This window comes from Nerophis ophidion, linkage group LG03, assembly GCF_033978795.1.
Source record: "Nerophis ophidion isolate RoL-2023_Sa linkage group LG03, RoL_Noph_v1.0, whole genome shotgun sequence".
NCBI lineage: Eukaryota > Metazoa > Chordata > Actinopteri > Syngnathiformes > Syngnathidae > Nerophis > Nerophis ophidion.
The window spans coordinates 64,429,490-64,452,165 of record NC_084613.1 but is presented as its reverse complement, the minus strand read 5'-3'; the positions used below and the strand labels follow the sequence as shown (position 1 = coordinate 64,452,165).

Below are 22,676 nucleotides of genomic sequence, written 5' to 3'. Positions count from 1 at the left end.
AGTTGGGGCTTTATTGTAGAGTGGCCGACCAAACCTCTACTCAGTGCAAGACATACAAAAGTTTGCATATTCTCTATCATCTTCTCATATTTTAAAAGCATATTGGGAAAATATAATTAAAACACAATTGGGTGAAAAATATATTTCTTCAAATTATTATTTTTTTTTCTATTTTCTGTAACATGAAATTCAGCATAGTATCATAAATAAAAGTAATAATCTTGACTAATAAAAGAACAAAAAAAAATGTATGTTCAAAAATAATTAAGAAATAAATATTGTATACGTCCTTATGCCACTCCTCTACATCTTCCCACTATTTCGGAACAAATGAAAAAATAATGGCGTGAAAAAATATATATTTTCAAATTGTTTCTTCAAATGGGTTGCACTATCAAACGCTTATTATTTTTTCTACTTTCCATTTATCCATCCATTTTCTACCGCTTGTCCCGTTCGGGGTCATGGGGGGTGCTGGAGCCTATCTCAGCTGCATTCAGACGGAAGGTGGCGTACACCGTGGACAAGTCGCTACCTCATCGCAGGGCCAACACAGATAGACAGACAACATTCACACACTAGGGCCAATTTAGTGTTGCCAATCAACCTATCCCCAGGTGCATGTCTTTGGCGGTGGGAGGAAACACACGCAGTCACGGGGAGAACGTGTTAACTCCACACAGAAAGATCCAGAGCCTGGAATTGAACCCAGGACTACTATTTTCTTCAACATGAATTCCAGTACAGTACAGTACAGTATTCTTGTTACTATTATTTTACGTAGCAGGCGCGCCCTCTGGTGGTGAATATATAACTTCTCTTAAATATACTACTTTATGTGGCTAAAATATTTAAAAAATACTCAGCAATTCTAAAATTTCCACTTCTTTAATGTTCAACACATGTTCTCACTGCACAAATACTGGTTGAAGGTGACAGAAAGAAAATAGAAAAATAATAATAAAAAATATAAAAGATGACGTACCGCCAATGATTTCCCAAAATCATTCAAATTAATTTTACTTGAGTGTTAATCCACCACAGTACCTTTTATAACATTATTGGTGAAAACAATCTAAACATTAAAACCATCATTAATAATTTCAAGTATTTTAAAATTAAAGCCAAATGGCAGAATGGTACCCATTGTGTCAATAAAGCAATATAATGGACTGCAAACTTAAATCAAGTGATTATGTACCATTATATTGTACTTAATGCTGCCATTATTAAATATTAGGGGTGTAACGGAACGTGTATTTGTATTGAACCGCTTCGATACAGGGGTTTCGGTTCAGCACGCGGGCGTACCGAACGAGTTAGTAGGCAAAAGTCTTCACAAGCTGCTCTGCTTTCTGCCTCTGTCTCAGCAGCAAGCATTGTCCCGCCCACACAACCATCTGATTGGTTACATACAAAGCCAATCAGCAGTGCGTATTCAGAGCGATGTAGTCAATGCTTCCGCGTCCAGCAGATATTTGTTTAGCGGGGGAGCAGCGGACAGGGTACTCAAATTTTAAAAAACACTTCCCAGTCACAACTATTACAAACATCACTATACGCCCGTTGACCTTCTAGAAACTTAAACTGCAGCTCTGCTAGCTCGCAGTATAGGCTTGAAGTGAAGGTTAATTAGCTTTTAGTGTAATGTTAGCTCATTTTGCTGTGTCTGTCTGTGTGTGTGTGTGTGTGTGTGTGTGTGTGTGTGTGTGTGTGTGTGTTAGGGGCAGCAAAGCCCTGTCTGTTATTTCATTGAACTCCATTGTGTTCAGGGATGAATAGTCTCTCCTATTGCTATTGTACCATTTTTTCAGCAATAGTTACATTAATCATTGGTAATATAGCAGCCTAGTTTTGAATGGCAGGGTCCCTGCTATCACATGTTGATAAAAATATAACATTTACATAATAAAAGTCAACCACAGGCTTCCCAAATGCTGTAATAAATCAAGCATGACTTGAAGCTGTTTAATGTTGCACTGTTTATATGTAGAAGAAAGGTTTTTTCATTTTATTTAATCAAAGCAACAACTTGAGGCAATATAATGTGGATTAACGTGGGCAGAATTATTAGAGTGTTCCCAATGTTAAAAGGATAAAGCCATTGTTTACAAATTTGGTAAATAAATAACCAAAAAATTTATATTTTGTTGTTTTCTTACTGTACCGAAAATGAACCGAACCGTGACCTCTAAACCGAGGTAGGTACCGAACCGAAATTTTTGTGTACCGTTACACCCCTATTAAATATACATATTTTTCCTTCACATATGGTTGAAAGGCAATAGAACGCAACACATGAAAAACTGAACTATTCAGCACAGTGCAGGACTCTTCCAGGCGGTAGCTGCTTTTGTTTCCGTCTGCTCTCTTTCTCAGGCGTCAAGACTTGTCAGACATCAGAGCGCAGTCAAAAGAAGCCGACAGGACCTTGCAGATGGACTGAGCCTGCTCCTGTTTTACAATACATAAAAATGCACATGTAGAATGTTCACCCTTCAGAACGGGACTTCATGCTCATGTTGCACTCACAGAGCTGGTGCACTGGTACACCCAAATGCTGCACCTCTCCTGTTTTGGGTCGGTGGTTTTCAGGGCGAGGAGATTCTTCCCTGCACCCAGACCGTCGTCGTAGCAGAGCATGCGGACAATCAGGTAGAGAGGGTGACGGTGCAACACGTCCTGGAGGGAAAAGAGGCACTCTTTTTACTGAGAGGTGTCATTCCTGCACCATAATAACACACTAAAGTTGAATGTAGGAAATAATGGAAATACTCTCTTCCAGGGTCAAACTGTTCTTCTTCAACTCTAAAATCCTTTATTACATCTGCAGGTCACGTTTTAGGTAACATTATAATAAAGGGTGTCCTGATCTGATATCAATATCGGATTTCAGTCTGATATGAGCAAACAAAAAAAGGTATTGGCTTGTATGTATACTATATTGCCAAAAGTGTTTGGCCACCCATACAAATGATCAGAATAAGGTGTGCTAATCACTTGGACCGGCCACAGGTATATAAAATCAAGCACTTAGGCATGAAGACTGTTTCTACAAACATTTGTGAAAAAGTGGGGCGCTCTCAGGAGCTCAGTGATGTCATAGGATGCCACCTGTGCAAAAAATCTAGTCGTGAAATTTCCTCGCTCCTAAATATTCCAAAATCAACTGTCGGCTTAATTAGAAGAAAATGGAAGTTTTTGGGTACAACCGCAACTCAGCCACAAAGTGGTAGGCCACGTAAACTGACGAAGAGGGGTCAGTGGATGCTGAAGCGCATAGTGCAAAGAGGTTACCGACTTTCTGCACACTCAGTTGCTACAAAGCTCCAAACTTTATGTGACCTTCCAATTAGCCCACGTACAGCATGCAGAGTTTCATGGAATGGGTTTCCATGGCCTAACAGCTTCATCCAAGCCAGGGGTGTCAAACGTACGGCCCGCGAACAGGTTTTATCCGGCCCGCGAGATAAGTTTGCGAAGTATAAAAATGAGCCGAAATTTTTTAATGAAAAATGTCGCAATAGCAATTATTTGTATCTTTCTAATCTAGATTATGCTACATGTGTAGGAAAAAAAGAAAAAAAAATACGTTAGTGCACCAGTCGAGGTAAATGAGCAAACTACGTAAATAACATCCTGTAATTTGATTTTTTTTTTTCATCCTGATAGATTGAAAATTAGTTGACTGATGAACATCATCACATAATTTATTCATCCATCCATCCATCCATCATCTTCCGCTTATCCGAGGTCGGGTCGCGGGGGCAACAGCCTAAGCAGGGAAACCCAGACTTCCCTCTCCCCAGCCACTTCGTCTAGCTCTTCCCGGGGGATCCCGAGGCGTTCCCAGGCCAGCCGGGAGACATAGTCTTCCCAACGTGTCCTGGGTCTTCCCCGTGGCCTCCTACCGGTTGGACGTGCCCTAAACACCTTCCTAGGGAGGCGTTCGGATGGCATCCTGACCAGATGCCCGAACCACCTCATCTGGCTCCTCTCGATGTGGAGGAGCAGCGGCTTTACTTTGAGTTCCTCCCGGATGGCAGAGCTTCTCACCCTATCTCTAAGGGAGAGCCCCGCCACACGGCGGAGGAAACTCATTTCGGCCGCTTGTACCCGTGATCTTATCCTTTCGGTCATGACCCAAAGCTCATGACCATAGGTAAGGATGGGAACGTAGATCGACCGGTAAATTGAGAGCTTTGCCTTCCGGCTCAGCTCCTTCTTCACCACAACGGATCGGTACAACGTCCGCATTACTGAAGACGCCGCACCGATCCGCCTGTCGATCTCACGATCCACTCTTCCCTCACTCGTGAACAAGACTCCTAGGTACTTGAACTCCTCCACTTGGGGCAGGGTCTCCTCCCCAACCCGGGGATGGCACTCCACCCTTTTCCGGGCGAGAACCATGGACTCGGACTTGGAGGTGCTGATTCTCATTCCGGTCGCTTCACACTCGGCTGCGAACCGATCCAGCGAGAGCTGAAGATCCCGGTCAGATGAAGCCATCAGGACCACATCATCTGCAAAAAGCAGAGACCTAATCCTGCGGTTACCAAACCGGAACCCCTCAACGCCTTGACTGCGCCTAGAAATTCTGTCCATAAAAGTTATGAACAGAATCGGTGACAAAGGACAGCCTTGGCGGAGTCCAACCCTCACTGGAAATGTGTTCGACTTACTGCCGGCAATGTGAACCAAGCTCTGGCACTGATCGTACAGGGAGCGGACCGCCACAATAAGACAGTCCGATACCCCATACTCTCTGAGCACTCCCCACAGGACTTCCCGAGGGACACGGTCGAAGGCCTTCTCCAAGTCCACAAAGCACATGTAGACTGGTTGGGCAAACTCCCATGCACCCTCAAGAACCCTGCCGAGAGTATAGAGCTGGTCCACAGTTCCACGACCAGGACGAAAACCACACTGTTCCTCCTGAATCCGAGGTTCGACTATCCGGCGTAGCCTCCTCTCCAGTACACCTGAATAAAGAAGAGTGAAGAAAATGGCGGCGCGCATGGACGCGACGTTTCAGGCTCTCCCCTTAGGTGCATTGTTTTTATATAGTTTATTACTAGCCCAGTCAGCAAATTGCTGGGCGAAGGTTATGTACAGCCGAAACGATTTGTTGGAGATTGTATTGCGGTCTGAGCAGACTATTTCGGTGGATTTTACAAGCCGACACAACATCCCAGAGGAGTTAGCACGTAGCCCTGGAGCTCCATGGCTACTGTGCCCGGCGAGGGGGAGGCGGAGGCGAAGACGCCGTGGCCGAAGGGGCGGCGTGTTAGCCAGACTAAAAATGAACCCAAACAGACCACCGATACCAAGTCTATTCCTGGCTAATGCGAGGTCGCTCGCTCCTCATGGTGAAGAGGACAAGATGGACGAGGTGAGGCTCCGTGTAGCACAAAACACTGTGATGGACAGCTGCGCCCTATTGTTTACGGAAACCTGGCTAACGTCCTCAATACCCGACGCTAGCATGGAGCTAACCGGTCACACAGCACACAGACAGGACAGAAACGCAGTGTCTTCCGGCAAGCGGCGTGGGGGTGGACTGCTAACCTACCTAAACAACAAGTGGACTTCTGATTCAAAGGTAGTTAACAGCCACCGTTCCCAAGATCTGGAATATTTTACAGTTAAATGCCGACCCTTCCATCTAGCCAGGGAGCACTCTGCTGTCCTGATCACAAACGTGTATATAGCTCCCGATGCTAACGCTAGCACGGCGCTAGCTCTGTTGCACGATACAATCAGTGCACAACAGAACAAATATCCCGACGGCATCCACATCATAGCGGGGGACTTTAATCATGTCGACCTGAAAAAAGTGCTCCCCAAACTTCACCAGCATGTGAAGTGTGCTACGAGGGGAGCTAACACACTGGACAAAGTCTATTCCAACATAAAAAAAGGATATAGAGCCAAACAACTTCCCCAATTAGGCAAGTCTGACCACATATCCCTGCTCCTTTTGCCAGCTTACACACCAATAAGAAAAAGTGCTCCTATCACAACCAAGACGGTCAAAACATGGCCGGAGGGAGCCATGGAACAGCTGCAGGACTGCTTTGATACAACAGACTGGTCAGTTTTTGAAAACCCAGACTTGGAGCAGTACACAGAAGCAGTCCTGGGGTACATCAAACACTGCATAGACACTGTCACAGTGGACAAGCGCATCCGAGTCTACCCCAACAGGAAGCCCTGGATGACAAAAACAGTCCAGGGCTTACTCAAAGAGAGAGACAGTGCCTTCAAAGCGCAGGACCTGGCACTCTACAGTGCTGCCAGAGCCAATCTGAAGAGAGGCATCAGAGAGGCAAAAGCCGAACATAGGAGGAAAATGGAAGCCCACCTGCAGAGCAACAACACCAAGGAGGTATGGAAAGGAATAAAAGACATGACCAACTTCAGACCCAGTAACCCTTCGGCTGACGGCGACGCCTCTCGAGCAGGGGAGTTAAACAGCTTCTTCGCCCGATTTGAGAGAAAAACACCTGCAGCCGTCACAACAGTTCCACCCAACACCCACAGCAGCTGCACCCTTATACTGGAGGAGCATGAGGTGAGACGCACGCTGAAGGCAGTGAACCCGAGGAAGGCTACGGGTCCAGATGGAGTCCCGGGACAGGTACTAAGAGACTGTGCAGACCAGCTGGCCGGAGTATTTACGAAGATCTTCACCCAGTCCCTCTCCCAGGCCGTCATCCCATCATGCCTGAAGACCTCCACAATAATCCCGGTGCCAAAGAAGAACTCTGTCAGATGTCTGAATGACTACCGTCCAGTTGCACTTACACCTATAGCTATGAAGTGCTTCGAGAAGCTGGTACGGACCCATATCACCTCAGTCCTCCCTCCCGAGCTCGACCCACACCAGTTTGCCTACAGAGCCAACAGGTCCACAGAGGACGCCATCGCCACAGCCCTACACTCCTCCCTGGGTCACCTGGAGACGGGGGGAAGCTACGTGCGGCTGCTTTTTGTGGATTATAGCTCGGCATTTAACACCATTATTCCTGATAGACTGGTGTCCAAACTGTCAGACCTGGGTCTCTCGAACTCCATCTGCATGTGGATTAAGGACTTCTTATCCAACCGCCCCCAGAGGGTGCAGTTGGGTCGCCACATGTCATCAAGCCTGCACCTCAGTACCGGCTCTCCACAAGGCTGCGTGCTGAGCCCCCTTCTCTACTCCATCTACACATACGACTGCACACCTGCCCACTCCAGCAACTCCATCATCAAATTTGCGGATGACACCACCGTAGTGGGGCTCATCTCGGAGGGAGACGAGGCTGCATATCGGGATGAGGTGGAGAAGCTGTCGGATTGGTGCAAAGTCAACAACCTGGCCCTGAACACCTCCAAGACCAAGGAGCTGGTCATAGACTTCAGGAGGAAAAAAACGGACATCCTGCCCCTGATCATCAGTGGTGACTGTGTGGAGAGGGTCTCCGACTTCCGCTCCCTGGGAGTCCACCTGGCCAACGACCTATCCTGGAGCACCAACACCACGGCTACCATCAAGAAGGCACACCAGAGACTGCACTTCCTGAGAATACTCAGGAACAACCACCTCTCACAGGAACTGCTGGTGTCCTTCTACCGGTGCTCCATTGAGAGCATCCTGACCTACTGCATCTGCGTGTGGTTCAGCAGCTGCACGGCCGCAGAGAGAACGGCGCTCCAGAGAGTCATAAAGACCGCCCAGAAGTTAATCGGATGCCCCCTCCCCCCCCTGGCTGACCTGTACAGCTCCCGCTGTCTCAGGAAAGCACAGAGCATCCTGAAAGACCCATTCCACCCCGGGCACAGCCACCTGGAACTGCTACCCTCAGGCAGACGCTACAGGGTGCTAAAAGCGAGCACCAATAGACTAAAAAATAGCTTTTACCCAAGAGCCATAGTAGCACTAAACAGGCACTGAGTGTCCATATGTCCATCATGTCCTCATGTGTAATGTTTAAATGTTTTTCTATTTTTGTGGACTACAATGTGAAATAATGTTTTATGTATGTATACATAGATATATCTGTCATCTCTATCTTTTTTTTTTTTTTAATTTATTTTTTATTTATTTATTTATTTTTATTTTTTTTAATTTATACTACCATATTGTATATGCACCTTAGGAGGAGCTGCTCCAATTTCGTTGTTCTTTGAACCTGTTCATTGCAATAATGACAATAAAACTCTATTCTAAACCTTACCGGGAAGGCTGAGGAGTGTGATCCCACGATAGTTGGAACACACCCTCCGGTCCCCCTTCTTAAAGAGAGGAACCACCACCCCGGTCTGCCAATCCAGAGGTACCGCCCCCGATGTCCACGCGATGCTGCAAAGTCTTGTCAACCAAGACAGCCCCACAGCATCCGGAGCCTTAAGGAACTCCGGGCGGATCTCGTCCACCCCTGGGGCCTTGCCACCGAGGAGCTTTTTAACTACCTCAGCGACCTCAGCCCCAGAAATAGGAGAGTCCACCACAGATTCCCCAGGCACTGCTTCCTCATAGGAAGACGTTTTGGTGGGATTGAGGAGGTCTTCGAAGTATTCCTTCCACCTATCCACAACATCCGCAGTTGAGGTCAGCAGAACACCATCCCCACCATACACGGTGTTGATAGTGCACTGCTTCCCCTTCCTGAGGCGGCGGACGGTGGTCCAGAATCGCTTCGAAGCCGTCCGGAAGTTGTTTTCCATGGCTTCCCAAAGGACCCGATAGGACTCCTTCTTCAGCTTGACGGCATCCCTCACCGCTGGTGTCCACCAAGGGGTTTTAGGATTGCCGCCCCGACAGGCACCAACTACCTTGCGGCCACAGCTCCGATCTGCCGCCTCGACAATAGAGGTGCGGAACATGGTCCACTTGGACTCAATGTCCAGCACCTCCCTCGTGACATGTTCAAAGTTCTTCCGGAGGTGGGAATTGAAACTTTGTCTGACAGGAGACTCTGCCAGACGTTCCCAGCAGACCCTCACAATGCGTTTGGGCCTCCCAGGTCTGTCCGGCATCCTCCCCCACCATTGCAGCCAACTCACCACCAGGTGGTGATCGGTAGAAAGCTCCGCCCCTCTCTTCACCCGAGTGTCCAAAACATGAGGCCGCAAATCCGATGACACAACTACAAAGTCGATCATGGAACTGCGGCCTAGGGTGTCCTGGTGCCAAGTGCACATATGGACACCCTTATGTTTGAACATGGTGTTTGTTATCGACAAACTGTGACGAGCACAAAAGTCCAATAACAAAACACCACTCGGGTTCAGATCCGGGCGGCCATTCTTCCCAATCACGCCTCTCCAGGTTTCACTGTCGTTGCCAACGTGAGCGTTGAAGTCTCCCAGTAGGACAAGGGAATCACCCGGGGGAGCACTTTCCAGTACTCCCTCGAGTGTTCCTAAAAAGGGTGGGTACTCTGAACTGCTGTTTGGTGCGTAAGCACAAACAACAGTCAGGACCCGTCCCCCCACCCGAAGGCGGAGGGAGGCTACCCTTTCGTCCACCGGGTTGAACTCCAACGTACAGGCTTTGAGCCAGGGAGAAACAAGAATTGCCACCCCAGCCCGTCGCCTCTCACTGCCGGCAACGCCAGAGTGGAAGAGGGTCCAGTCCCTCTCGAGAGAAGTGGTTCCAGAGCCCTTGCTGTGCGTCGAAGTGAGTCCGACTATATCCAGCCGGAATTTCTCGACTTCGCGCACTAGCTCAGGCTCTTTCCCCCCCAGTGACGTGACGTTCCACGTCCCAAGAGCTAGCTTCTGTAGCCGAGGATCGGACCGCCAAGTGCCCTGCCTTGGGCTGTCGCCCAGCTCACAATGCACCCGACCTCTATGGCCCCTGCTATGGGTGGTGAGCCCATTGGAGGGGTGACCCACGTTGCCTTTTCGGGCTGTGCCCGGCCGGGCCCCATGGGAACAGGCCCGGCCACCAGGCGCTCGCCATCGTGCCCCACCTCCGGGCCTGGCTCCAGAGGGGGGCCCCGGTGACCCGCGTCCGGGCGAGGGAAATCTGGGTCCATGGTTTTTCATCTTCATAAAGGTCTTCGAGCTGCTCTTTGTCTGATCCCTCACCTAGAACCTGTTTGCCTTGGGAGACCCTACCAGGGGGCTTTATGCCCCCGGACAACATAGCTCCTAGGATCATTGGGACACGCAAACTCCTCTACCACGATAAGGTTGCAGCTCAATTTATTCAGAAAGTATAAATAACAATGTGGAAGGGGGGCGTGGCCTGCAGTCCTGTAACAAAGCAGGGTGTGCCAAGAACGAATTCGAGATCAGCGACAGGTGCGTGGATGGCCCACCTGGGCGTGCTTATCTAATCACCTGTCGCTCTGTGAAAGGCAGCAGCCGGGAAGGAGAGAGGGGTAAGGTTGATGGTGAAGCACGAGCGAGAGCGAGACTGACGAAAAGACAATTGCTAAAAAGCACAAAGACAATTTATTGCAAAATACAACATTCTCGTAAAACTGTAAGAGCCTGGCATGTCGAGGACTAGACAAATAAAGATAGAATACTATTAGCCGCAACATGTAAGTGAAAAACAAACCCGACAACATTATGATTTGTACATTTTCAGAATGTGCTTGTTCTATCTTTAAACAAAGAAAACAATCTGTATTTGTCTTCATTTTTAAGTTATCTTGCCGTGATTTTACTAGTCAGGCCCACCTTGGAGAAGATTTTTCTCCATGTGGCCCCCCGTCTAAAATGAGTTTGACACCCCTGATCCAAGCCATACATCACCAAGTCCAATGAATAGCGTCGGATAGAGTGATGTAAAGCACGTCGAGTTGGCCACTTAGTTCCAGTGAAAGGAACTTTGAGTGCTCCAAGATACCAAAACATTTTGGACAATTCCATGCATGGGAAAAGTTTGGAGCTGGCCCTTTATTTTTCCAATATGACAGTGCACCAGTGCACAAAGCAAGGTCCATAAAGACATGGATAAAAGAGTCTGTTGTGGATTAACTTCACTGGCCTGCACAGAGTCCTGACCTGAACCCAATAGCACACCTTTGGGATGAATTAGAACAGAGACTGAGAGCTAGGCCTTCTCGTGTGTGACCTCACCAATGCGCTTTTGGAAAAATGGTCAAAAAGTCCTATAAACACAGTTGAAAGAAGAGTTGAAGCTCTAATAGCTGCAAAAGGTGGACAGACATCATATTGAACCCTATGGGTTAGGAATGGGATGGCACTTCAAGTTCATATGAGTCAAAGCAGGTACTTGCCAAATACTTTTGGCAACACAATTTATGTCCAAATGTCCATAGGGGACGGCGTGGCGCGGTTGGGAGAGTGGCTGTGCCAGAAACCTGAGGGTTCCTGGTTCAATCCCCACCTTCTACCATCCTAGTCATGTCCGTTATGTCCTTGAGCAAGACACTTCACCCTTGCTCCTGACGGGTCCTGGTTAGGGCCTTGAATGGCAGCTCCCCCCATCAGTGTGTGAATGTAGGTGTGAATGGGTGAATGTGGAAATAGTGTCAAAGCGCTTTTAGTTCCTTAAAAAGGTAGAAAAGCGTTATACATGTATAGGCCATTTACCATGTTCAAATAAGCAGTCCTGCAGCACGTTTAGTTGTGCAAAGCAGCAGGGCCAGCTAATGTCCAAATTTCCTCCAATAGGAATACAGGGTTGGTATTTTCTTGTAATTTAGTCAAACATGCTAGGCTATAGGCAACTAGGAAATAGCAGCTACACAACAGCCAAGCACACAATAGACTACCTAATAACTGTTCTTAATTACACAACATTGCAATCTAAAAATACCCCATGTGTCAATATAAACAAGTATGAAATCATTATATTTGCACATTACTTACAAATACAAAGTCTCCAGGGCAGAAGCGTATCAGAAAGTATCCAGTAACAAACATGTTCGCATCATTCAACTTACTGGGTCATTAACCTAATTTAAAGAATAAAATAATAAATACCACTCCGCTTCAATTGAAAGACAGAATAATTCCATTCCAGACAGTTAATAAATAATAAGTTAGTGTTGTTCATACCTGCCATTGTTCTCTGAGTAATTTCACTTGATCAAACCTTTTCTAACATTCCACACAACAAAATAATAAAATGATGGTGTATAATTCGCACTGATACTGTATTAAATAAATATCAGCTCCAATATTGATAACATATTGGAAGTGAACAAGTTGCAGTTTTCTTTAGACTTCAGGGCCTGTGCAGCAGCTTAAGGAACAAAGAAAAAACAGCTTTTCAAAACTTCAAGGCTAATTTCACAAATTATTCCAAATAATACGACTTAATGGGCATTTAAAGGGCATTCGATTATATATATGAAAATAAAATATATGTATGTATGTATGTATATATATATATACATATATATATATATATATATATATCAAAAGTTTGGACACATCTTCTCATACAATACGTTTTCTTTATTTTCTGACTGACTGAATTATATTTATATAGCGCTTTTCTCAAGTGACTCAAAGCGCTTTACATAGTGACACCCATTATCTAAGTTACATTTATACCAGTGTGGGTGGCACTGGGAGCAGGTGGGTAAAGTGTCTTGCCCAAGGACACAACGGCAGTAACTAGGACGGCACAAGCGGGAATCGAACCTGCAACTCTCAAGTTGCTGGCACGGCCACTCTACCAACCGAGCTATGCCGCCCCATTTTCATGGCTATTTACGTTGTAGATTGTCACTGAAGGCATTAAAACTATGAATGAACACATGTGGAGTTATGCACTTAACAAAGGTGAAATAACTAACAACATGTTTTGTATTCTAGTTCCTTCAAAATAGCTACCCTTTGCTCTGATTACTGTTTTGCACACTCTTGGCATTCTTTCGATGAGTTTCAAGCACACCTGTAATGTAAAAACTATTTCAGGTGACTACCTCTTGAAGCTCATTAAGAGAATGCCAAGAGTGTGCGAAAAAGTAATCAGAGCAAAGGGTGGCTATTTTGAAGGAACTAGAAAATAAAACATGTTTTCAGTTATTTCACCTTTTTTGTTGAGTATATAACTCTACATGTGCTCATTCATAGTTTTGATGCCTTCAGTGACAATCTACAATGTAAATAGTCATGAAAATAAAGAAAACGCTTTGAATGAGAAGGTGTCTCCAAACTTTTGGCCTGTACTGTTTATCATAATACTTGAGTCACGACACAATATACAGTACTGCAATATACTACATCAAGAATGTATCTTCAATGTTGTCCAGGCCAATAACCCCCAAACATATATAGCAATGTAAAGGGGACCTCCTGCTTATATATCTTGTAAACACATTTGTTTTATAATAAACTGGTAACAAATGGACCTTGTTATTGTTCAGTACGAATATATTTAAATGATAGCAGTAGTGCCGCTAATCTTTAGCTGGCTACCAGTCTGCAAATGTAGTAGAGCACTAATTGTCAGCTGGAAAAATAGTCTGGAATACGCTCGCTGTCAACAAGAGTGCTAATGGCTGACTATCATAAACGCTACCATGAATACAATAATATAACAGTTTCATGTTTTTATTATAAATCTGCAAGGTACAGTAAGTAGGTTTTCCATGCCAAAGCCATTTAAAAACAGGAGTATAGTGTGTTGGATAAATGTTAATGTGTATTTAAAAACATTTCAATCTGTACAAAAATAATATACTGTATATCAATTAAATATTTAATACTCCTCCCACGCAGTACCTCCATGGACCCGATGTGGGTCATGAACCAATGTTGAAGACTTCTGTTCTAGATAGCTCACTGATAAATTTAACAGGCATCTTAAAATACAAGTTGTATATATTTACACTTGATGATAATTTTTAAAACAATGAATTGATGATAGCTTAACTATACACACAGACAAGACTCACACACTGGTCCAGAGAGGCCACTTTGACTCCATGTTTGGACACTCCCAGTATCATTTCTTCGTCTCCTGGCACAAATGGCAGCTTTCCATCTTGCTATGATGGCAAAAAAAAAAAATATTATTTACAGTTGCGATGAAAGTGTAGTAGCTGTCAACACGATTATGTAAACGCAGCCAAAGCATCATAAAGAAAGTATTGTGGAGCCCGCTATAGGTTCTGGTCAAAATGTTGCATGCATGTAACAAGGACATCCTTTTTGCTTGACAGCGGTCATGTTTTCTAAACAATCTTGCTCATATTTTACACACACATGCTTGTCAGTCCTATAAAGATGGGTACTAAATTTAGTTCACTCTAAATAGGAATACAATCTTTTTTTTTTACTAAAATATTAGGATTTAAGGAACATTATTGTCATACCAGCACATGTGAGACACATGAGTTGGCACGGAATGTATTACCCAAAGTCCCAGATTTAGCCCAATGAGAACCACAAGAACATGGAATATAATTGAAATTTAATAGGATATAAATAGACTACTCTCGGTTATAAATACAGTAACTTCGGTTAATAGTAACAGATTAGAAAGAAAATTTAATAAATAGAAATAGAAATTAAAACAATGACAACAAACCAAACCAAATAAAAACCAAGTTCAGCAATGTTGGGACGTGGGATATTAATGTCTACTTTTTGTTTTGCTATAAATTAAAAATAGTTCACTTTGACTGATCTGTCAGACCTTAGTGCCTTATCTTTATTACATTGAGTCAATTTCTTCACGTGGAAAATATTGTATCATAATAAAAACCCTATGAACATAATAACAGTAAGAAAAAGTATCTTCCATATTTGCTTAAAAGTCAATCTATAAGAGAGTGAAAAATAAACACATGAATACTACTAGACATTTTGAGTTTTACAAATATTCAGCCGACTTACAGCTGTATTTTTTGTAATATAGTTCAACAAGCCATCAGTATTAAAATATATTAGCATTAGAATTGTGCTAACATTAAAACGTGTTGAGTTCCTTACCTGAGCGCTGTCAATGTAGTTGATGAGGTCGAGAGGTTCGTGGAGCGTCTTGCTCATGTCAAACTGCAACTTCTCAATGGCTCCCACATACTTCACACGAAATTCTGCGCAGGTTTCAGTTGTACTGTTTCCTGGAAACCATCAGTTCAAGAAGCTTAAAAACTAGTGCTGTCAAATATATATGTGTATATTTTTTAAATCAGATTAATCACATTTTTTGATTTGGTTTAGTCATGATTATTCACAGTATATTATTCGCTTCCAGAATTTCAAATAACTTTAAAAAAGACCCAAATATTTGCACACAAATTAAATTATGACATGTCATCCAGGAAAATTTGAAAAAATATTTTACTTAAATACTTGTCTTTTATGTGCTCAAAATGTGTTAACAGTTTTATGTGAAGTCCTGTCAGGCTGTATTATGGAGTGAAATTTGCCAGCAAACACACCAGTCGGCGTCTCCTCACTCATCTTTGCACAGACGCATGAACTGGCCTGATCACTGATCGTATAACAACACATTCTACCTTTCAGGTAACCATCCATGGTTAAAGGATCATGTACGGTCAAAATAAATTGCGTAATTAATCTTTGTATACATATGATTGATGCAATATTTTTGTAGATTAATCACATGCGTTAACATTATCTTAAGTCCCAATGCATGCATGAGACTCATCACAATTAATCACACTAAATTATTTGCTTGCAAAATGTTCATAAACTTAAAAAATAAAAATACTGTAATATTTTTACACAAATACTATTTTATTGTCACATTGTCTATAACAAACCATAAAACAAATATTTTGATGCACAATTTTAAAAATATACCTTACTACATATACAAGGTTTCCTACACATTCATTTATTTGTGGCGGCCCGCCACGAAAGAATTACAGCCGCCACGAATAAAAAAAATAAAAATGTACATACCGCTCATAAAAGCAATGGGACTCTCTGTCTGTGAATGGAGCTTGTAGTTACATATTATATAAATATGTAAATATTATATAAATATGTACATAAAGTGTTGTAATTATATTCCAACTCCGCCGCTGCCTCCACCACATCCCACAAACCCCCCCCCCCCGCAGCACGACCACAACACCACAAATAGATGCTTGACCTGTGGGAAACACAGATATATGTTGTTTGGCTCAAAACATGGTAAGTATTATCTTAAGTTCCATTGCATTCATGAGATTAGTCACGCCATTTTTACGTAAAATGACTTCCTTGCAAAATTTTCATTAACCTTAAAAAAAGACCCCAATATTTTGACACAAATGCAATTTTATTTTTGTGGCATGCACAAAACATTTAAAAAAATGTTTTACTAAATATACGTAATTTATTTGCACACTACTTTTGAATTGTGATTCATCTCGGTAAATTACTTGCTTGAAAATGTTTTATTAACTTAGAAAAATACCCCAACATTGTGATACGAATGCAATTGCATTTTTTGAGTATCATACACAAACCACTTCTTAAAAATGTTTTTTTTCTAAATATATGTAATTTACATGCTTAAAACCTGGTAACAGTTTTATCTCAAGTTCCATTAAGATGTATTTTTAATCTACGCCTCCTTTAAAGCAACCTTTCACGGTTGAGGTAAAGGAGCATGTGGGGGTTATAATAAACTGTGATAATCTGCATAAAAACTGTACATAAGTATTGTGTTTTTTTTGTTTTTAATCACGAGTCAGTTAAGTCATTATTTTTGACCGCCTTCGTTAAAACAAAAAACACACACAAAGAACTGAGACTGACCTGAGCTCTTGGTGGAGTCCGTGTCCAGGCTGGCAACTGTGCTCGACCTGGACAATCCCCCTAAACTGGAATCCACAGACTACAGAAAAGTAATTATGCACTGGATTATGCAAGTGGACCAAATGTTGTGGTTGAGTGTGTTTGGTTTGCGTACTTTACTTTTGGTGCTGATCTCACTGCTTTGAGAGCTGCTGCTGCTGTGGCGTTTCTTGACCTTGCGGAACATCTTTCACTGCATTCTTGACAACCGCATCCCAGGCCGCCAACACCTAAGTGAGTACAACCATTTTTATGACAGGATATCTGTCTTCTAAATGGACAGTACTATAGAAATTGGATATGACTTGGAGTAGTCAGTGTGCAGCCGGACGTGACATTATGTAAATCCAACAAATTGGAGCCACAATTGGCTGCCCTTAGGGGACCACATGTAATAGTGAATATATATGACAATAAATGCATATTAACCTAGTTACACAATGTGCATGGGAAACTATCTATGAGTACCATTTTATTTTTCAACTTGCCTTGTTTGTTGTAGGATCAGATTATATTAAAGCACCAGGAGAGTGGAAAAACAAGTTAAAGTTAAAGTATCAATGATTGTCACACACACACTATGTGAAGCGAAATTATTCTCTGCATTTGACCCATCACCCTTGATCACCCCCTAGGAGGTGAGGGGAGCAGTGAGCAGCAGCGGTGGCTGCGCCCAGGAATCACTTTTGGTGATTTAACCCCCAATTCCAAACCTTGACGCGGAGTGCCAGGCAGGTCCCATTTTTATAGGCATTGGTATGACTGACTTAATTTGCTTAATTGTGTTTAATTGTATCCATTAACCATATCCAATTGTATTTACAATCTGCAGAGTATGTGTAAACACCGTCTAAACGTCACAAAATGCCACACATTCACTAACAGATTAATGGATAACTTGCAGGATCAGATTATATTAAAGTACCATGAGAGTGGAAAAACAAGTTGACTTTTTGTGCTTAATTGTGCTCCATTGTATCCACTATACCTGGGGTGTCAAACTCATTTTAGATTGGGGGCCACATAGACAAAAATCTACTCCCAAGTGGGCCGGACTGGTAAAATCACGGCACGATAACTTAAAAATAAAGACAACTTCAGCTTGTTTTCTTTGTTTAAAAATAGAACAAGCACATTCTGAGAATGTACAAATCACCCACATCTCCAAGGTTTCTCATGGTTGTTCATATTGACATCCCACGGGGTTGTGAGTTTTTCTTTGCCCTTATTTAGGGCTATATAAATAAACATTGATTGATTGAAGATTGATTCTTCCCTCAGGCCATAAGACTCTTGAACGCATCATAATAATTCCCTCAATCCTCTCCCAAAACGGATTAACTGGCTGGAATATAAAGACAATATAACATACATCCATAAACGTGGATGCATATGCAAAAGTGCAATGTATTTTTCTGTACAGTAATTTATTTATTTATATCTGCACCTTATTGCTCTTTTATCCTGCACAACAACGAGCTAATGCAACAAAATTTTGTTCTCATCTGTGCTGTAAAGTTCAAATTTGAATGACAATAAAAGGAAGTCTCTCTTTCTCTCTCTCTAATTGGATGCTGTTCCTTTTTCTGTAAAAATTTAAATAATAATACATGCATTTATTTAGAAACTGCTTTATAACATTTTGCAGAGCAATTAAACTAATGAAGCATGTCATGTAAAATGACATGGTGGGACACTTTAAATCATGAGGTGGGCCAGATTTGGCCCCCGAGGCCTTGAGTTTGACACTTGTGATGTAACACAACAAAATGTGAAAAAACTGAAGTGTTTTGAGTGGAACCACGTTCTAGAGCTATTGAAATGTATACAGTAAGGTACTAACTAGAGATGTCCGATAATGGCTTTTATCCGATATTACGATATTGTCTAACTCTTAATTACCGATACCAATATCAACCGATACCGTTATATACAGTCGTGGAATTAACACATTATTATGCCTAATTTTGTTGTGATGCCCCGCTGGATGCATTAAACAATGTAACAAGGTTTTCCAAAATAAATCACCTCAAGTTATGGAAAAAAAATGCCAACAAGGCACTGCCATATTAATTATTGAAGTCACAAAGTGTTTTTTTTTTTTAACATGCCTCAAAACAGCAGCTTGGAATTTGGGACATGCTGAGCATTAAAAAGGTTGAGGTGTATGGGGTTGGGGGGGGTGATGGTTTGGGGTTGGGACTAGCGGGGTGGTATATTGTAGCATCCCGGAAGAGTTCATGCTGCAAGGGGTTCTGGGTATTTTTTCTGTCGTGTTTATGTTGTGTCACGGTGTGGATGTTCTCCCGAAATGTGTTTGTCATTCTTGTTTGGTGTGGGTTCACAGTGTGGCGCATATTTGTAACAGTGTTAAAGTTGTTTATACGGCCTCCATCAGTGTGACCTTTATGGCTGTTGACTAAATATGCATTGCATTCACTTTGTGTGTGTGTGTATGTGTGTGTGTGTGTGAAAAGCCATAGATATTATATAACTGGGCCGACACCAAAGGCCGTGCCTTTAAGGTTTCTTGGCGCCCTGTTCTTCTCCCTACATCCGTGCACACAGCGGCGTTTTAAAAAGTCTTAAATTTTACTAGTTTTAAAACCGATACTTATAATTTTGATACCGATAATTTCCGTTATTATATTTAAAAGCATTTATCAGCAGATGTGGGTAGTAACACGCTACATTTACTCCGTTATATCTACTTGAGTAACTTTTGGGATGAATTGTACTTCTAAGAGTAGTTTTAATGCAACATACTTTTACTTGAGTATATTTATAGAGAAGAAACGCTACTTTTACTCCGCTCCATTTATCTAGATTCAGTTCGCTACTCGCTACTGATTTTTATCGATCTGGTAATGCACGTTTTTTTTTTTTTTTTCCAGACAGACCTTCAAAGTAGGATCTATTACATGCCTGCGTTTTACCAATCAAATGCAGTCACTGGTGATGTTTGACTCCGTTTTACCTATCAAACAGAGCCAGGCGGTCACATGAATAACCGCACACTTTTTTTTCCTTTTTTTTATAAACCTTTATTTATAAATTTCAACATTTACAAACAGTTGAAAATAATAATCAAAGGAAGTACAAAAACAGTACATAACAGTATAAAAACTGTAAAAAACAGCACCAGGGGGTTGTAAATTCAAAGTAACTAAAATAGAATGCAAAAAAAAATATATATATATATATATATATATATAAAATAAACAAGTGCAAAGCCATTGGCTCACTCAATCTCAGTAAACAACTTAAATCTGGAACACAGCATCATCGTTTTCACAGCAATTTGGTTGTTAGAGGTAGAGTGTTTTAATGTAGAGTTCTAAATCTATTTAAAGGCACAAAAAAAAGGTCGGATATCGAGAAACTTACATTTATGAATATAAAACTTAGCCAATAGTATGATGAGGTTGCAAAGGTAAAATTCATTTTCAATACAGTGTAAAACCAAATATATATTATTTAATATATATTATTGTTTTAGTTGCTTAAGAGATATTCCTGGCTCTGAATTTGTTCATTGCTATTTTTATGTTTTTATGCATTACTTGTTGCCGTCATCATTAAACGAACAGGTTACTCATCAGTTACTCAGTACGTGAGTAGTTTTTTCACAACATACTTTTTACTTTTACTCAAGTAAATATTTGGGTGACTACTCCTTATTTTTACTTGAGTAATACATCTCTAAAGTAACAGTACTCTTACTTGACTACCCACCTCTGTTTATCAGCCGATAATATTAATAATATCAGTTAATATCGAAGTTTACTGCTAGCATCCTTAATATCATGATTCATTATAGATGTAATTGAATATTGTTACATAATTATACAAGAAAAAAACTCATACCATACTAGACCAGGGGTCACCAACCTTTTTGAAACCAAGAGCTACTTCTTGGGTACTGATTAATGTGAAGGGCTACCAGTTTGATACACACTTAAAAAAATTGCCAGAAATAGCCAATTTGCTCAATTTACCTGTAATATATATATATATATATATATATATATATATATATATATATACATATACATATATAAATGGGTATTTCTGTCTGTCATTCTGTCGTACATTTTTTTTCCTTTTACGGACCGTTTTTTGTAGAGAATAAATGATGAAAGAAACCACTTAATTGATCGGTTTAAAAGAGGAGAAAAAAGGAAAAACATTAAAATTAAATTTTGAAACATAGTTTATCTTCAATTCCGACTTTTCAAAATTCAAAATTCAACCGAAGAAAGAAGAAAAAAAATAGCTAATTTGAATCTTTTTGAAAAAAAAAAAAAAAATAATAATAATAATTTATGGAACATCATTAGTAATTGTTCCTGATTAAGATTAATTAAAAAAATAAAAATAAAAGATTAATTTTAGAATTTTGATGTCATGTTTTAAATAGGTTAAAATTCAATCTGCATTTTTTTAGAATATACAAATTGGACCAAGCTATATTTTTAAGAAAAACAAATCATTATTTCTTCTAGATTTTCCAGAACAAAAATTTAAAAAAAAATTCAAAAGACTTTGAAATAAGATTTAAATTTGATTCTAAATATTTTCTAGATTTGCCAGTGTATTTTTTTTAAAATTTTAATCATAATAAGTTTGAAGAAATATTTCACAAATATTCTTCGTCGAAAAAACAGAAGCTAAAATGAAGAATTAAATTAAAATGTATTTATTATTATTTACAATAAAAAATTAATTTACTTGAACATTGATTTAAATTGGCAGGAAAGAAAAGGAAGGAATTTAAAAGGTAAAAAGGTATATCTGTTTAAAAATCCTAAAATCATTTTTAAGATCGTATTTTTTCTCTAAAATTGTCTTTCAGAATGTTTTAAGAAGCAAAGTAAAAGAATAAATGAATGTATTTAAACAAGTGAAGACCAAGTCTTGAAGATATTTTCTTGGATTTTCAAATTCTATTTGAGTTTTGTCTCTCTTTGAATTAAAAATGTTGAGCAAAGCGAGACCAGCATGCTAGTAAATAAAAAAAATTAAAAAAATGGAGGCAGCTCACTGGTAAGTGCTGCGATTTGAGCTATTTTTAGAACTGGCCAGCGGGCTACTCATCTGGTCCTTACGGGCTACCTGGTATACCTGGTGACCCCTGTACAAGACTGATGTTTGAGTTTTGACACGATAATATCGGCAGGCCGATATAATCGAACATCTCTGGTACTAACTTTGAATAGTTTTTTTCTAAAAATAAATACAAAAAAAAAATGTAATATGACGTTACGAAAGTGTTGTAATCCAATATATTTCATGTTTAATATGTGTATATGAATGTAGAGTGCTGATTGCAGCTTCCTGGTTGATGAATGATTCCCGGGCGCGGCACCGCTGCTGCCCACTGCTCCCCTCACTTCCCAGGGGGTGAACAAGCGGATGGGTCAAATGCAGAGGACAAATTTCACCACACCTAGTGCGTGTGTGACAATCATTGGTACTTTAACTTTAACATAAAGGCTGTTTTGCCCGGACTTATGTAGTTCACCTGCGTGTTAAACCGTTGCAGTCAACAAATTCCAAACATTCACAAACAATATTTCCAAAACACGGACAAAGTTGTTATGATAAGCTCAGGTATCTAACTGTTAAAGCTATTCATCCTTCACCGCCCACGTCGTCTCAACGATCAAGTTGCCCGGCGTCAACTTTACTCGCAGGAAAAGGGAGTTTATAAAAAGATAAAAGTGTCAGACATACCTGTTAGTGTACCGTTAACATTATTCGCTCTCGCTTCCTCCGACTGGGCGTTTGTTGGCTTTTATTTACGCTCAGTTTAGCTTCTCTCGTAGTTTCACTGCCTCCACCCGACACTTAAAGGGGACATACCATCTCGAGCTTACAATCCAGTATTTTTTTGTTAATGTGACTTAAGTTGAACGTCACATATATAATAAAAT

At 41.3% G+C, this 22,676-nt stretch overlaps 1 protein-coding gene across 1 annotated transcript; it reads right to left on the bottom strand.

Moving 5' to 3' along the window:
• Positions 1-869: 869 nt before the first annotated feature.
• itgb1bp1 (integrin beta 1 binding protein 1) lies at positions 870-22,623 on the bottom strand. Its single transcript, XM_061895870.1, has 7 exons — positions 22,477-22,623; positions 16,856-16,970; positions 16,702-16,780; positions 14,920-15,050; positions 13,881-13,973; positions 2,533-2,682; positions 870-2,454 (listed from the first exon to the last, which is right to left on the bottom strand). Exons 2-7 carry the CDS (start codon positions 16,925-16,927, stop codon positions 2,383-2,385), a joined length of 597 nt encoding a protein of 198 aa, XP_061751854.1. The 5' UTR covers positions 16,928-16,970; positions 22,477-22,623; the 3' UTR covers positions 870-2,382.
• Positions 22,624-22,676: the final 53 nt, after the last annotated feature.